This window comes from Neopelma chrysocephalum, unplaced genomic scaffold, assembly GCF_003984885.1.
Source record: "Neopelma chrysocephalum unplaced genomic scaffold, ASM398488v2 Primary Assembly neopelma1_44, whole genome shotgun sequence".
In the NCBI taxonomy this organism is placed as follows: Eukaryota; Metazoa; Chordata; class Aves; order Passeriformes; family Pipridae; genus Neopelma; species Neopelma chrysocephalum.
Window position 1 is genome coordinate 9,939,143 of NW_020897703.1, and position 17,425 is coordinate 9,956,567.

At 34.9% G+C, this 17,425-nt stretch overlaps 1 protein-coding gene across 8 annotated transcripts in view; it reads left to right on the forward strand.

Moving 5' to 3' along the window:
• The window catches only part of PDE1A (phosphodiesterase 1A), a 204,826-nt gene that overhangs the window by 122,217 nt on the left and 65,184 nt on the right, over positions 1-17,425 (forward strand). Inside the window, exon 1 of one of the 8 annotated variants that reach the window (XM_027678411.1) lies at positions 5,024-5,249. The exons of the other annotated variants lie outside the window; for them this stretch is intronic. Coding sequence (XP_027534212.1) covers positions 5,194-5,249 — 56 coding nt within the window. The 5' untranslated portion in view covers positions 5,024-5,193. Of the gene's footprint in view, positions 1-5,023; positions 5,250-17,425 lie in introns of those variants that run through there. 8 annotated transcript variants of the gene reach the window in all.

Genomic DNA, 17,425 nt, shown 5'->3' on the forward strand with positions numbered 1-17,425 from the left:
ACCCCTGGTACCTCTCTTCTCATGTTCCTCACCATCCCTATTTGTAGATCACAGATAAAATTTGTTGTGAAAGTCTCAGCTTGTTTATAAAATGTCACAATATCCTTGGATAGAAAGTGTTATGAAAATGTAATCTTTTCTACTAAATACAGCCCCACATTACCAGGCTCTTCTGCGTTGTGTCTTAACATTTTAGCACAGCTAATTTTTATGCCAATAATCCATGTTTACAAAAATGAAGAAGCCAACTCACAAGAAATTAAGTACATTGTCATAGATTGTCATAATGATGGAAATTCATGCATCTCTGACAAACAGGTTTATACTTAAGTTTACTCCTTGCTTTGATTGGATACCTTGGGATTCAACAACTTCTGTTGGATAAATTTTTATTTTTAAATGTCCAGCAATTAAAAGGAAAAGAGATTAGGAAAGCTTAGACAAACTACTGTTCATATATATTTAACAAAGAAACTCTTAATCATGTATTCATTATAAAATGTGATGTGCATATAAATACTACATTTATATGCATTGATGCATTTTGCTCAAGACTGAATATATAAGGCAAGTAGGTATAGAAGCTTTAAATTGACCCTGAAATTAGCTCAGTTGGTTAAAACTTGGTGCTAGTAAAGCCAAGGTCATGAGTACTATCCCTGGTAAAGGCCATTCACTTAAGAGTTAGCCTCAATTATCCTTGTGGGTCCTTTCCAACCCAGAATATCTGTGACTCTGTGAAATTGCAGGAAGTTAAAAAAACCCTCTTTTTTTACCCAGGGATATGAAATCGGTAGAATTCTGTAAAATTTTAAAAATATTTTTAATTGAGTCAACTTTTCATATTATATTGACGATAAAGTAACCCTTTCCAAGGTGACATTTTTAGGGTGATGACAGAGCAGAACATGCAAGTTATAAAAGGAGATCAAATAGCTTGTTGCTGATTCTGTTGAACCTTTTACTTGTAACTCTAAATGATATGTGACAAATCACAGATTTCTTCTAAATGTATTTCTTTCAAGTCATTTCATAGATTTCTATTTTTATGAAAGTTTTCAACAAAATGGTTTCTTTCATATAGCATATGTTTCCTATGTGAGCATGTGCTTGCTTTTTTTTTTTTTTAAACCATCTTTTAAGTCAAAACTTACTTTTGATTTTGGAAAATTCAGAAATCAGATTTGACATTCCCGTAAAAATATAGACTATTTCTAAAAGTGCAAAGTAACCTAAATTCACCATATTTTTATCTCTGTTTTTCACATTCACATAAATACTTTCTAAATTGAAACCAAGCACAAATCAGGTTTATGTCTTCCTATTTGAAAATAATCAGGTCAGATTCATAGTTTTAGTGTCAAAACCTCTCCTTGTTCAAATTGATAAATATTGCATGATGTGAAGACAGGAAGGTTAAAAATTTCCCTTGCACTGAATGTCCTTGCTTAGCAAATACAAGATATGGACATTAGTTTTTTTTCTCTTGTTCCCAACATAATTTTTTGTATCTTACCTTTCTGTTATGGAATTCTTCTGGCTGGGGAATGTGCAGGGTATGATTGTCCCTGACCTTGAAGGGAATTCCTCTGTGAGGACTCATGAGACTTCAGCACTCTAAGGCCTTTGCAGCTGCCCTGTCCCAACTGAATTGAACAGTTTTCTAGACAATCCAACAGTCTCAGCCATAGTAAATGAATAAATGCATCTCTCAGCAGAAAGTATGTAGAAAGTGACAGGACAGTTAACTATTAACTAAGCAGTGGCAGTTACTCCTGTCTCAGGAAACATGAGGATGAGGCTTTGATCTTTTCAGGTTTTTCTTAGAAAATAGGAAAAGTCATAGGAACTTTCATACATTTTTACTATTATGCTCCTCTGCTGATGCACCTGTTTTTTTCCCCGTCTTTTATTTCCATTTCTTTTTGTACCTGTTATTATGACAAAATTTCACTAATGCCAGAAATGAAGTGCAGAATCAAGTACATAAGCAAAACATATAAAATGAATATACCAGAGTGGTGGATGAGCCCTGAATGAGCCCTTTGATCTTATCTGGCTGACAACTGGCTTTTTAACCTCTCAGAGACATATTTCTATGGAGAATCTTTTTCAGAGATCATTGAGTGATAAGAAGGGTTTGTGTGGTTATTGAGAGTTTTGTGCCGATGCAGAATCACAAGAGAAGAAAAGAATATCCTTTTAACCTTTAGCTCTACCTTTTAGTTGACATACCGTGAGATACAGCTCATGTGATGCACAGAGAAAACAAATTATTCCATCTTGTTTCTTATGTTTACTGCAAACATACAATCTTTTTCAAATTCAGTTTGACTATAGGGGTTAATAGCCAAATTTAGATAAAACCATTTGCTTGGAATAACTTTGGAATCTCTTAAAATTAGTATTATGGGGCACTTGGGTTTCTGGGAAGGTTTTATTTTAGGCTTCAGTGACGGGTTATGGTATGCTGTGCAATTCTACAGCAAAATAGCTGGCGTTATTTGAAAAGTACAGTTTAGTAGTATTTTCCATTGTTCACAAATGAGGCTTTCTGATTTAACAGTTAGGACTTCTTTCCTTTGGAAAACTGTAAATATTACAATTATAGGTTTGCACCAGAGCCAATTCCAGTGTTGTCAGAAGTGCAGGCTGAACAATTTTTTCTGGGACAGCCATGTTCTGGTCTTTTCTGTGCAGCTACCCCAGATGCTGTGCTGTGTGGGGCCAGTTGTACTTCTGTGGTATTTCAGTGGGTAAGAAGTATCAGAAGGTCACTGGGATTTTAAAAGAGCTGAAACAAGTGTCTCAGTTATTGCCATGCCATTTTTTTGATCTGTCTTACTGTCTCTTTATATGTTTTGATGCTTTCCTAAAATATAAAGCAAATAGTCTAATTTTAGTGGAATAGGTTGTATAAAGATAGCAGGAATTGTTTATTTATAATAATTTTATAATGACTTTTTAGGAGAAAACTTCTATATGGCAATAGTCATGCCATAGGCCAGAAACAAGTCAAAGAACTTGTAGTAGCTGGATGCTCTCTAAAGCAGTGTAAGATGGTTGTATCTCACTTTTTACAGTGTTGAATGAAAAGAGGTAAAAGAACAGAACTGCCATCTTTGATGAGAATCTCAAAACCAGAATAATGGCTCTATGTGGACATATAGAGCTACTACATTAATTACTTGCATACATACAACAGATGTTTTCCACAGCCTGAACAGATTAGTTTTCTAGTTTGTAGTAGATGAAGTGAAATTTTGTTAACAAATGGTGTTTTCTTTAAAAAAGAAAAAGATACTAAGACTTTATGTATAAGGATGTTGTGTGCAATGGCCCTGAGTCCATTCATACCTGCATAATGGTATTCATACATTTCTAATGATTTTCAGAACCTCTTTAAATGGAAAGATCATAATTATTACTGATCCCTTTAAGGATGGTATTTGTACTATGATCATGGCAAATAGCAGAGAGACTGTTGAGGTGGCTGTAAAATCTGCATACAGAGTCTACCTAGGAAAGTTACTGTGATTGGTTTAATAAGCTCCTCTTATTGCCCTGTGGTATATCATACCTTAATTATAGTCTGTAATTTTGTATAAATGAAACTGTAATTAAGGAAGCTAAGATGGGTATCTCCTCTCAGACAGACTTTTCGAACTCCATGTGGTCCTAGTTAGAGTGGGAATGTAGATGCAGATTCACTAAGTCAGAATTCTGGTATTTAGCCATTTAAATGATAATTCAGTTGTTTCTTGTCAGGTGCTGATTCTTTTTCTCCAACTATAAGTGTTAGCTTGATATAAAAACATATATGTCTCAAATGTCCAGTATCCATCTTACTTGTACAATTTGAACTCTCTAAATAGATTCTTGTTTTGTAAAGTAAATGCTTTAGACCTCACATAGAATTGTAGAGCCTAAAAATTGTGATTGATCACGATAAACTATTTTTTCACTATTGTGTTTGGTTTTTTTATATGGGATACGGTGATAAACTATCTTTTAAGATACTATAATTTTATCTAGCTTTTTATTATTAGCTCGTTTCTGAAAATTATCTTTAAGATAACCATCAGATTTAAACAAGTTTGTCCTTTAGCTCCTTTTCTGTCCTCTCATAAAAATATTTAGATATAATTTGAAGGGACTTTAAGGTTGAATGAGCTGATGCCATGAGAAAAAGAGGTGAGAGACTGAATTCCAGCTTCATTTGTGATAATCAGCAATGTCAATCCTGTTTGTTGGGGACAGGTACCAGCTCATACAGCTGAATGAGAAAAAACATCTCAGCCAGCCTCTCCCCAGGGAACCACAGTGTGTGTCTTCGGTTTGGAAAGGCAAGGGAAGCGACTAGGAAGATTTAGTGCTGGGAGACAGGAAAGGGGAGGAGGAAGATTCTTACACTGGAGCACTCACATGTTCCCTGGGTAACCTGGTAGTCAGATCTAGTAACTAATAAATTGGATTAGGAGGATAGAGTCCAAGCTAGGACTGTGGAACATAGTTGACCTCAAAGGAGAACAACAAAAACATTACCATACATTGTACCTGAGTGATTTGGTTCCCGTTTATGTTATGGCCAGTACATTATTTACCCAGCAGTGGAGGAGGATTTAATCTGTATTCCTTTAATACCATTCTGGTGGTGTAAAAAACTGTGGTGTTAAGGATGTCTGTTGCTTTCCTATCAGTGTTACTTAGGCGTCACACTTGACTGAGAAATGAGGTAAAATCTGGGCACAGTAGTAAATGATGAGGCCTCCTTTGCTAAACCAGGTTAAAATCGGTCACAAAAGGTGAAAAATCATACAAAATAGGGGTTAGCTGTGCTCCTGACATCTCAGAAGACTGCAGTATATGTGTGCTGTCTCTGTCTCTCTGGCTTTCTCTCTTTTTTCTGTTCTCCTCGCAACACACGTACGAGACCAGGCTTTTTATGTCATACTGCAGCAGTAGCACCATCCCACACACTCTCTGTCTCTGAAGAAATGTAACCCTTCTCCCGTTTATCTTCAAGTATATTTCAGTGATTTCTGAACTGAATCTCTTCTGTCTGAAGGAGCGTGTCTGCTTTACCTGTAAAGAATTGGCAGGCTAGGCTTACATCAGTCACTCGAATACAAATATCTAGTACCATTTGAGACACCTAGGGGTGCCTGAGACATCCACCCAGGGCTGGCAGATATGACACAGGACCATCAGGACACCTGCGCTCTCCTGGAGCAGCAGCTGGCGATCAGGTGAGATACTCCAGGGCATCCAATGGCGCAGGATGCCTGTCTTAGATAAATGATTTGAGCCTCCTGTTTCTGGGCATAATGTATATTTGATATATACAATGACCGATCAGAAAATAAACTCCCATTTTTGTTTTGTTTTGAGGCCAAGTTGTACAAATCTGTAATTACATCGTCTTCCTCTGGATGCTAATGGAACTGCTTGTACACATAATTGCTTACTGTTTTGGGTAAAATGTACATAACTGAGCTTTCCAGTCTCCCGTTCTGGCTATGCAGATGCTGTTCTTGAGAGGGACTCTAATAAAGGGCATGCCATTCAGAATTTGTCTTGTTCACAGTACTAAAGAAGCAAAGCCACACAACTTTTAGAGCTGATAACTAAAAGTGAGGATGTATATTTTTACACAGAAGGCATTGCATTTTGGATATTGTAAAATCTTCTGTCAATTCTGGCAGCATATAATTTGTGAAAGAAGCAAAGGACTAGAATATGTAGCATTTATTTCTGAGACCAGATTTATGTTTTGTGTGCCAGAATCACATTAAGCAAATCCTCTTCTTCCTTCTAAAGGAGCTAGCCAGTTTGTAGCTATCGAGAATTTTCTTTTTTCTGGGATAAACATTACTTTGTAAACTTTTCCATGCACCTGGGTAGTGACCAAAGACAACAAATAACGGAACAGGAAACCATAATTCAATTCTTTACTATATAGAAAGCTTCACAGATGACTTAAGCAGCTTTTTTAAGAAGTTGATTTGGTTTTTTGGCTGTTGGAAGTGGAAAATCTATCTGTTTCATTGTATTCTGTGTACATTTAATCAACTTGTAATCCCCTCCATAGTTCTGTGCCTATATTGCTTTTTCTTCTATTTCAGAGAACAAGACAGAAAAACAGACATAAAGCATTTCCAATGAGATGACTTTCAAACATACAAATGTTGCAGTTTGAACTGTTTGCATGGCTTTAAATGCTGAGGGTTTAGAGCAAAATCAGTATAAGAGGGACCTTTCTGTTATTACTTAAGCATTTCCTTGCTTGAGATGGGCATTGGTAGCAGTTGTGGTACATGACAGCTTTATTATCAATGCTGCTCTTTCCCCCCCCCCATTTCTATGGTTGGTTACCCATTTTGTTAATACTTTTTCAAGTCTTGTTTAAGGTCTTCTTTTAACATAATATCAGAGCTGAAATTTATGCCAAACTTCCAACCTGAAGATAGACTGGATTGCTCTGTAGGTTGGCTCCTTTCCTTTGACCTCATTTGAGAAAGCACACAGGCAGCAGAGTGACATCTGGCACTGTTTGTTGGGTCAATGGGAGGAAGCCAATTCCTCCAGTACATGAGGTATATGCAATTCCTTGGAAATGTGTCCTGTACAGTAATATGTAGAAATACATCTCAAACAAAAAGCATGAAAATAAAATTATTCATTTACTCTTGTAGTAGTTTTCTTCGTGGTTTTTTTTTTTTTTTTGGTTGAACAGGTCCCAGACATTTTCAACTTTGTGAGCTCTCCAGCTGGTACCAATGGCCAGCTATCTGTAATGATAGACAGGTTAAAGTTCAAAGGACCTTTTGAGGTATGATTCTTCAAGCAGTTCAATACAGTGTTTCTTTCTGACATTTATAGATATTTTCAATTGATGTGTGCCTCCTGAAAGACAAAGAACTGAAGCTGAAATTTGCTATCATTCTGTCAGAAAATGACTGAGCAAAACAATAACAAAAATCTACATTCTGCCTTCAGGAACCTTTACATCTTCTATCTCGTAGATACAATATGCTTCAGTTCTCCAGAAGCTTTATCTTTTTTTAATCCATCCAGTAATCCGGTCTAGAAAACTTGACTTCTAGACCTACATTGTTAGTATGGAAATAATACTTGCTAAATATAATGATTAATATTTATTGTAGTTCTGGGAAAGAGGTATAAAATGCAGAAATCCAAATCTATTGCAGTGAGCAAATCTTTAGATCAGGTACTTTTGTACAAGACAAAAGTCTCCTGCACAAGACATCTCTCCTGTTCTGAGATGGCAATTTTCTGTCTGGTCTAGCTGGCTCCATAGAGTCAACTGGATCACTAGATTAAGTTTTGAATCTATTGATATAAGTGGGTAATTATTCTTTTCTCTTGAAAGTGGAGCTAGCTTAGGTATTACAGTTATAACACATATATTTTGTGCAAATAGCTCTTATTAGGTGGTCTGATCTTAAAAAATATGGAATTTGCCACCCTTTGTTGGAGCTGAAGACATGTTCACAGTGCTTTAAAATAATGTTGATAATAATTTATTGATTAGAACATAATTAGGAACTTAATAGGTTCATTTACTTTTCTTGAGAATTTTTACATATATGATTTTTGTTCCTCCTTCTCTGTCAGTGCTTTACTACCTGCTCCTTTCTGAAAAAATGAGTTAATTGCCTTAATTATGCACACAAAGAAACTGCAGAATCATGAATTAAAATGCTTATTTCATAGCTGGGTATCCTTCTTCCATTCTGGTGTCCTACTCTGAGAGTCCATGAGTGAAGTAGATTCAAAAATCATTAAGACTAGGAACTAGGATCTGAGTATGGTTTGTTGTTGGGCTGCTGAGAGTTCCCCTGATAAAACAGACATTCAGGAATTGGCTGATCTATAGTTACGTCAGCTAAGCAAAGGTCTAGTGTACTTGCTGATGTAGAGCAACAGAACAGTTCTTATCAGATGATCCTTATCAGATGATGCATGTGAGAATCAACTGCTGAAAATATAAAGCTGTTCTGTCATGTACCACTGAACATTCAGAAAAAAGTAATGTGACTGCATAATGCTTCCACTGTTCTGTGCTCTACTGATAAAAGCTTTTCAGAAAAATACAAGCTTGCTTTTCATAAGAAAATGGCCATTATTCAAACCCAAAAGGTTTTCTGATACTGTAAAATTTCCAGTGAAATTTTGCTTGAGAAAAACGTCCACACTCATAGCCTACTTAATAAAATCTACATTGTTTGGGAGTAACTTTTTTTTTTCTTCCTGGGATATATTGAAAGGTCTGCAAAGCTTTTGTACTTTTGTTTTCTGTATGAAGTGATATGGATGCCTATGGCATTAATTGTAAACATAAATGTAAAATATTGAGATTATGTCAAATCTGATTATGGAATAGAATTTGGGACTTTAGGAGAATTTCTGCATCATTATTGCAAAATTAGATATTCTTATTTTAAATTTTAGAAGGATAGCTAAAACTAAAAGCTAAATAAAAATAGTCCAGTTCTATAGGAGGATGCTGTAAATAAGCTTACAGATCACATAATTATACTGTCTAATCGAACAGTAGAGGAACTGGTGGGACTTTATTTTTATTAATAGAAGAGAGTGTAATACCATTAATCCATTTTACAGCAGGGTTTATCTCTTTAATTACTGTGAGCAGCTAGTTAAATGCAATGACAGGTCTAATAAATAGAGAATCTGTAAGCATCGTGAACGGGATTATCATGACATATTTATCTTAGTTTCTTTTTAAAATTCAAAATCTCTATAAGGTCTGAAAAACCTCCTAACTGACTTTTATGGAGTTCTTATAATACTATTTATATAAGAGAAGTTTCCATGTTCATTCACTGATGTAGGTCTGCAAAATACTGTTTAAAGATTTTTCAGTTTAATAAGATTTATGAGACAATATGTTTTGGAAAAGTGCCACACTTCTACAAATGTGGGACTGGGAAGTGCTGACAAGATTCAGGAAGGCAACTCAAACCCAACCTTATTTATCACAAGAAAACACTTGAGAAAATCTGAAGAAAAAGCAATTATAATATCCAAAGCACATCAAGGCCTAGCATGTGTTAAATTTACAGTGTTATAAGGGCTGCTAGCAAAAAACACATTGAGGCTTAAGGTAGCATTTATTCCACTACCAATGAAAGGAAAATTTGGATTGCTTCATAAGACACCTAAAACTGGTAGTTTAAAATAATTTTTAAGCCTTCTGCTAGTAGAAATCTGTTGGAGTTTAATGAAGCATGCATAAAAAGATTGCAAAATCAAATAATTATTTTGTTAGAAGTTATGTGTTTTCCTCTTAGAATACTTCATGTAATTTCAAAATCATTCTGGCATGTACCAAATTTATAATTTGGAGCTTGGAAGAGGCTACCAAACATTTCAACAGAAACCAACTATCCTCATCAAGCTGATTCTTGGTATATAACAAGATGAAAGAATGAGGGAAGGAAAGGTTCTTCCCCATGAAGTTTAGGGCTAAGTCACAAGTTCCAGGATATGTAGCTATGGATACAGTAAGAGACAGCTTGGTAGTCATGTTGTTTGAGAAATACTTGTGTAATGAATCCTTCTTCTATGCGTGGGAGAGCTGTTGTGTCTTGCAAGTCCCAGAGTCCTACCTTGCTGACACCAGTTGCTTGGGTCAGCTGCCAGGACTGAAATATTTCTGAAAAGCATTGCAAATGAACTAAGTGCATTTAAAGCATGAATTGTGCATCATTGGTGACAGCAGTAAAATATCCTTCATGAACTGTTAATCCATGCATTTTTATTACGTGTATGAGGTATTCATGTATTTCCAAATTACTCTGTCTTCATAACTGAAGTTGTTCAATGGCTTTGTAATGAAATTTTGAATGTATGGTGAACTAAGAAAAAAAGTAAAAATCAATGCAGATACTCTTCACTTAAAAAACACTCATTTTGTTTTTTCATGCCATTATACCAAAACATTGGAAAACATGTGTGCTCTTTAAACTAATGTAACTCCTCTGTGTTCTGTGAGATTCATGCCACCTAAAATTCTAATGTGTGATGACTAACACTATTACTGACATCAGCATTATATTGTAGAGTGATTGGGATTAGGAAACAGTTTCCTTCAGTTTTACAGTACAAAGGGAGATTCATCTTTACTTGTTTTGCATCAATTAAATATTGAAAATGAATACCTGCATCATCATTAGAATAGGACTCACAAGACAAATCTGTAGGAAGCTGCCTAGCCTAGTGACTTGACTGCTATATACTTGCAAGTGTGTTTCTTTCCTAGCGTTGCAGGTAAACATTTGAAAAAGTTTGATCAAATGGTGCATTCTAAACTTAAACTGCAACTGTGCATTAATAAAATTCTTCACAATGGGAGCTATACAGCTATGGGTAGTATATTTTGTAGGTGAAAGGCAAGGTGAGGGAGAGTTCCACCTCCTAATGATGGTACTCCTCAGTTTACCTTTTTGGCATGCCTGTTTGAGTGAAGGAAGTTGAATGGCAGGAAAAAAACCCCTCAACCAAACATCAAGAAATAAAACAAGAAAGGACCAGGCTCAGTTTAGAGCAAAAGTATCAAGGGATGTAAGTGAAGGAAGCCTACAGGGGCAAAGTTTGTATTTCACATGCCTGGCACTAAGATTAGAGGGAATGCTAAAGAGGTTAAGGAGCACAACTAGAACGTGAAAGTGGATGGTGGGCACTCATGAGCCATTACAGGAACAGGTGGAGAGAGTAGAGAAGTGTCTATGCCTGGTCAGAGCTGGAGGCAGCTGGAAATGAATGGAAAGATGAATGGTAAAGCAGATGAAAAGGTATAGGTTTTGTTGCGGTAATCTTTGCGCTTGTATTTATTTATCTTTGAGATAAATGAAACACTAAGTACTGGTGTTTAAAAAAAAATTGCATTTCTTAGCTTGGCAGCTTTCATAGGCTTCTGAAGAAAAGGGACTCTAGGAGCACAATGCAGCTAGACTTGTGAGGTTAATGTAATTAATGGAAAAGAATCACAGCCTGGATTTTCAGCCTTAAAATGTTAGGACACTCTTGTGATAAGAGGAGGTAAGTTACTGGGGTAAAAGTCAGAAATCCTCCTCTCAAAGGAATTATTCCCATGATTAAATTGTATGTTGTCAGATTTGGGGGGCTCATATCAAGTATAATCAAATATGTATCTGTGTGTCAAGCTATTCTACCTCTGAATGAAATTAATTAATTCCTCCTACTGCAAAAATAATTTCAATCCATGTCAGACAACTAGATAGTATAAATGAAGTTGTGAAAGTTTAGTAAATTTTAATGTCATTTCTATAATCATATTTGTGGTGGAGGTGCCAAGATCTCTGTTTCAATAGATCAGAATCTAGCAGAATACCTGTGATTGAGTAAGCAACTCCAACTCTATTAACACAAAATAAATCTTATTTTGATTAATCCTCTTTGAGAGTTATTGTTGTCATTTCGTGAGATCACTTTGGTAAGGTTTATTTCTTTGTTCTGTAAGAATATCTTACTCTGCTGTTTTGTTTTCATTTAGTGATCCTCCCATTTGAACTTTAGTAAGGGTATTCCAGAGAAGAGTCTGAGATTAACTATTCTCTGTTAAAATTTAAAATAAATACAGCTGATGTGACCTCACAATAATAATCATAGTCAATGAAAAGCCTAATCAAGTATTTAAATACTAGTGCATTTTGAAGACAAGAGTAAAAAAGAGGTATTTTATGGCAAAGCATACTTTAAATTACTCCCTGGATTAACTTCACATTAAATCAGATTCACCGTAATACAAATGCCTTGCTTTAATACCTGATCTAGAATCTACAGGAGGAAAATTATTATGTTGCTTTTTACTCACATTTTTTCTTCATTTAAAATAAATTAATGTGTATCCACCAGTAGAACATTAGCAGGTTTTTAAGATCTATTCTGATCTATGTAGAGTTAGAAACACATTTGTCAGGCAGCAAAATTCAAAGATAATAAAAACTGAAGATTAATTATACAAACTACTTATACCGCTTTGTTCTCCAAACAGTTAAGCCATGGATTGTATCTTTTTATTTTGCGTGCACATATACCTGTTTTTTTGTTACTGTTAGCTGTTCCTGCATATCTCACTTTAATTGAATGTTACTGAGCCTTGAGCAAGTTTCTTCATAAAAATATGAAGTACTAGTGTAGTTACTGTATTAAATATCAGTGTCTCTGTCTTGTTCACAATTCATTCATGTTCCTTGGCTTTTTATTTTAGAGGAGATCTTTTACCTCACTTTCTTTCATGCTCTCAGTTACTCAATCAGGCATTTCATTACAGGTTTTCTAAAAAGGAAGGAAATCCAAATTTTAACAACTTTTGCATTTGCCTTATATGTTAAAAAGATAGATTTAGATTTCTTCATTGCTTGGTCTTATCCCCCAGCATCATGAGGAGTGCGCCTTTTTTACTTCAATGTGTATATATTTTTTTGTAGATGAAATTACTTTTAATAACTTCAGCACTACAAAGTTTTTAATAAGCTGGACCAAAGTTTTCAGCTACCTTTCATTTGAGTGTTTTGCAATTGTTTTTCTCTTCTATATTTTTTTTAGGTGTATCCTCTCAATGGTAAGAAATGTGTGTGAGGGTTTTTTTCTCTTTCTTTGTGTTACTTCACAAAATGGAAATCTCTGGACATTGATGCTGAAATCTCTCAAACATTTTTCTGAAATATGTCCTTGAATCTTGAAATAAATTCAAAAATCATATAGAGTCCACAAGTGCTTACAATTGAACCTTTAGTCATCAATAATCATGAAATATGGCATTAAGAAAACCTCAAAACCCACAGAAATAATGAGCTGGGATATATATAAAATGGCTTAGAAGGCTCACTTCCTAGTATGGTCAAATGGAGTGTTATTGAACACTGCAGAGCAGATAGCCAGCCAGGGTCCTTACGCTGCTGTTCAAGCCATAAAAGCACAGAGACAGTCTTCAGCAGTTGCTGTCATTTGCTGACCTAGGAAAGGGTGTTGGCTGCCCCAAAAGGTGACATCCATCTGATTCATTGTCATTTGCACATTATCTTTCCAAAGTGAAATTGCACTCTGACATGACTATTCTCAATCTATTACAGCAATAAAATCTTAGAGACCTTTTATGCCAATGATCACAATCAAAGAGGCTGTAAACACTTTAATTTAACTCTGAGCTCTTATTTTTGAGGTTTGCTTGATTAAGGCATACATGCAAAAGCACATTCTCCAAAACCAAACTGTTAATTAGCATTGCACTTAGTCTTCCTTTCTCCATTATCCATTCAAGAATATCCTGCATTGCATATTCAAGACATCGTGTTGATATCTGCAGGTGAAAGCAATATATTGGTAGGAGACTACTGAACAAGGCACTTTCTCATTTGCATTAATTTTAGGAAATTTAACTGCTGTATACTTTGCTATAGAATTTCTCTGTGGTCTTTATTCAGGTAAGCACTCCCTTGTGATCACTGCTGGGACTGTTCTCTGCTGTAGTAAAGCTGGCTTGTTTTCTGTGGGCAAACTGCCGGCTTCCTTCTCTGAGGAATGTTACTTCAGATTAAAGTGAATAACTTGATTTCAAAACTGAGAATTCCAATTAAAAATATGCTGCAGTAAAGGATATGAAAAGCATGGGAAAACAAAACAATGTATTGTTTGAGAATATGACAAGCAAATCATAGTATGTAGTTACACTTGCTAACAAACTGGTTTACTGCCTATTTTGTTTTTTTATACACACAGAGTTCTTCCTTAGTAAGTGTGTCAACAAACATTATCTTGTAACATTGAATCAAGAACTTACTAGTTTTCTATTTTGAAATGAAAATGTAGCCAGGTTCTTGAAAGGAATATCAAGGCTTTGCAGAGAAACTGAAGACTAGTGATTCATTCAGTAGACATATGAAAAACGAAGCAAAATTTGGCAGTTATGTTAGTCATGACCATAAGAGAGCTGAACTTTTCAGGTTGGATTTCACATCCCTGCAGAAGTACACTTAGGGATGTTGTACTGTCATCACTTTGAAGAAGTCAGATTTTAATGTCTGAGTCCTAGAAAGGGACAGACATTAAGGACAGAATTTTATGCTATTGAAGCTGGGTTTGAAGTTTTCCTATAAACAAACACTTTCTAGAAGCCCAGTAATTTCCCAGCTAAAATCTCTTTCTTCTATTGTGTATATAACAAACAGAACATTTCGAAGTATTTTCACAAGTATTAAATATAACCCAATGAATTTAGTTATGTGATTAATTTTGAGATCAGTATGGGCCTTTTTTAGAAAGTAATGGGTAGTGTATCATTTAACAACTAAGAAAGATGTCCGTTGTGTTGGACAGAAATTCTGAGAATTATTTTTAGTTGTTTGGGTTTTTTTTCCCCAAAAGTGTATGAGAGGTGCTCTATAAGACACAATCCGTGTACTTTGCCTTAGGATAGGATGCTGGATCTGATACTCTAGTTAGCAGCACTACTTGTACAATGGTGTTGGTCCTTAGTACTGAGCGATAACTAATTAAAGAACATTCTTTCTACAAGAAAGTTCGCAGCCTTGTAGGAGAAACTCTTATGTTTAGGGTGAGTTATGGCAAAGAAAACTGCAGCAACTAAGGAATGGCCTCTATCCCAGCTTACCTTCCCAGGCCTAAAAATCCTGAACCCTCTATTACTGATGTGCCAGGCACTTTGCAGGCTGAGGAAAATGGCAGCTACATACCAGCATTGACTACAATTTTGGTTTGCTACAATTCCTGTCACAAGTGTTTCCAGAACACCAATATGCATACACATCATATATGCTAGATAATGGAATTAACATAATATTGTTCAAGAATTCCTTTTTTGGAAATATTCTTCCTAATGAGCTCTGGGGGCTTTTTTTCTGTTTGCTTCTACTAATCCTGAAGTATTCAAAGATGGAGCTATTCAAGGACAGAGAATTTCAGTTTATCTCACCTTAACTCAAATTTAATTTCACATGTAGACAAATCCTAAATCAAGGTCTCACATGTCAATAAGAATAGCCGTGTTACAGTTCATCCTATTTATGACCATTCTTAAAGAATATAAGGAAAAAGTTCACCTACTTTATTCTTTCTTCTTTTAAACATTTCTACAGCTCTCAAGTGTGTTTAAGCTATTCCAATGTTCTACTTCTTATTACCAAGACCTACTTTGAAGTACTTTATTTGGCAATTCTTCAGCAGAACATTTATTTTTAACAATTCCAAATGTCAGAAGTTAGTTTCACACATAGAGTGCTGAATTCCTGCATCTCCTAATTTTTTTTTTTTTTTACATTTTAATTGCAGTATTGCGGTTTTAAATAAAAACCCTATTCATAGTTTTACAATGTCATATACATTACATGTACTATATCATTTCTTCAGAACCACTCAAATGGTAATGATTTTACAGCAAAATTGTACTGTAATTACTACAGCTGTTGTGCTAAAGCATTTATGTCTTGCTCTGTCTTTTGAATGAAAACGTCTTTTAGTGAAAATAGACTTGTCGAAGATGTTAATTATTCAGTAAAAGTACATCTGAATTAAGATGATGGTATTTTTTTCTACAACATTTTAGGCAGACTAACATAACAAATTATTTTAATATTTTATACAATAGTCTGTAGTAGTTCATAATGCAAATATTTGGGTTTTTTACATTTCATGGTTTTATCCCAGAAACACAAATGTGTACTTTGTTCCTCAGAACCGAGGATACACATTAGAAACAAAATTTAAGATAAATTGGCTCTGTCATCCCATCTAGAAGGTGTGATTATATATTAAAAGTAAAATTCTAATGCTTTAGTACTTCAAGAATTTAGGTTTAATTATAAGTAGAAAAAGTAAGACTTCTGAATAAAATGATAAGTTACAGCTTGGATCCAAGTACAGTTGTCTTTGTTGTTATGTTGACCTGTTAGTCCAGCTGAACCAACTAGATTCATCTGATGGCCCCTAATCTAGTTGCATGTAAAGAGTCCAGCTGTACTAATGTAAAGTATCTTGAAAGTAAGTGAGATTGTTTTGACTGTACAGGTTGAAGACATATTGTTACCCATGCACATGTACTATCAGATATGAGGCTGGGAGGCAATAATTTCTTGAAAAAAGAAAAAAATCGTTTGTAAATAAGCACAGAGGATCCAGATTACTTACCAGGATACAGATTCTACAGCTCGATGTGTCAAAAAAATCTGTAACTATTAATTAAACTAATTTAACAGTTACCAGAAATGTTAAGGCTTGGCCACATTTATATATGTTGAACTGTGGTATGCAGCAAAGAAATTCTGTCCTGGATCTAATTTTTACCTCATCAGAGGTAATTGTTAATTATATACAGATTCTATAGTATTTACTGTAGTTTGATTCCACAGAGCAATCATGGAGCAAACTGGTGTTATTTTAATATTCCTGTTTTTTTTTTCTTTTATGTGACTTTTTCAAATAGAAGAAAGGACACTCATGTCACAGTTGATTCTTTGATCACTGGCCAATGATATTATTTTTAGTGTTGAACACTTACCAATCTTCTGTCCTTAACAACTGCAGAAATTGAACCAAAGAGGGTTTCAAAAGCAATGACAGCAACATGTTTTCTTAGTATTAGTTGAGAAAATATTTTCAGTAAAAAGTTATCAGTTCTGGTTAATGCGGTTTTAAATCAAACAACATCCATTGACTTTTTTATGATAGCTTGTTCTTAAGGTTTCTAAAAGAACTTTGTACCTCTTCACATGCTGTTTTCAAAGGATGAGTATCAACATTTGTCAACCCACATTTTCTGGTCCCAAGGAGTGAAGGGACTATTCTGCCTTTTAGCAGCTTCTTTGATCACGGTGCTCAAAGCTGCTGTTTGCAGGAAAAATAAAGCTTTTTAAGGAACTATGGGAAATAAGGGCTTATGTCCTTTTCTGTGTGCTTATCACATTAGCTCCAACAAGTTAAACATATTGAAGGTCTGCCGTCTTCTTCAAGCATGATTTTTGCTGCATGATTTATGGGTTTGCATTTGGTTTCCCAGCTTGTTGTTGATAATGGATTCAGCTAGTTTATGATGAAGACTTAGACATCTTGAAGTATTTGGCAAATTCAAGATGAAATAGCTTTAGCTAGAACTCTAAATAGTGTATATAGGTGTCATGGGAACCTATCAGATTAAATGCCAATTAAATATTCAGCAAAAGCCATTAGAAGAATAATTTGCAATTTACAAATCAGCCCTATAGATTTTTATTATTTGTCTGTACTTTCATGGATTGATTGTGAAATGGGAATGTCAGATAATGGAAATGGACATTGAGGCAATTGAAACAGTCATAGAGTTTAGGATAAGAAAAGACTAGTTGATTACTTGTTAGATCTAACA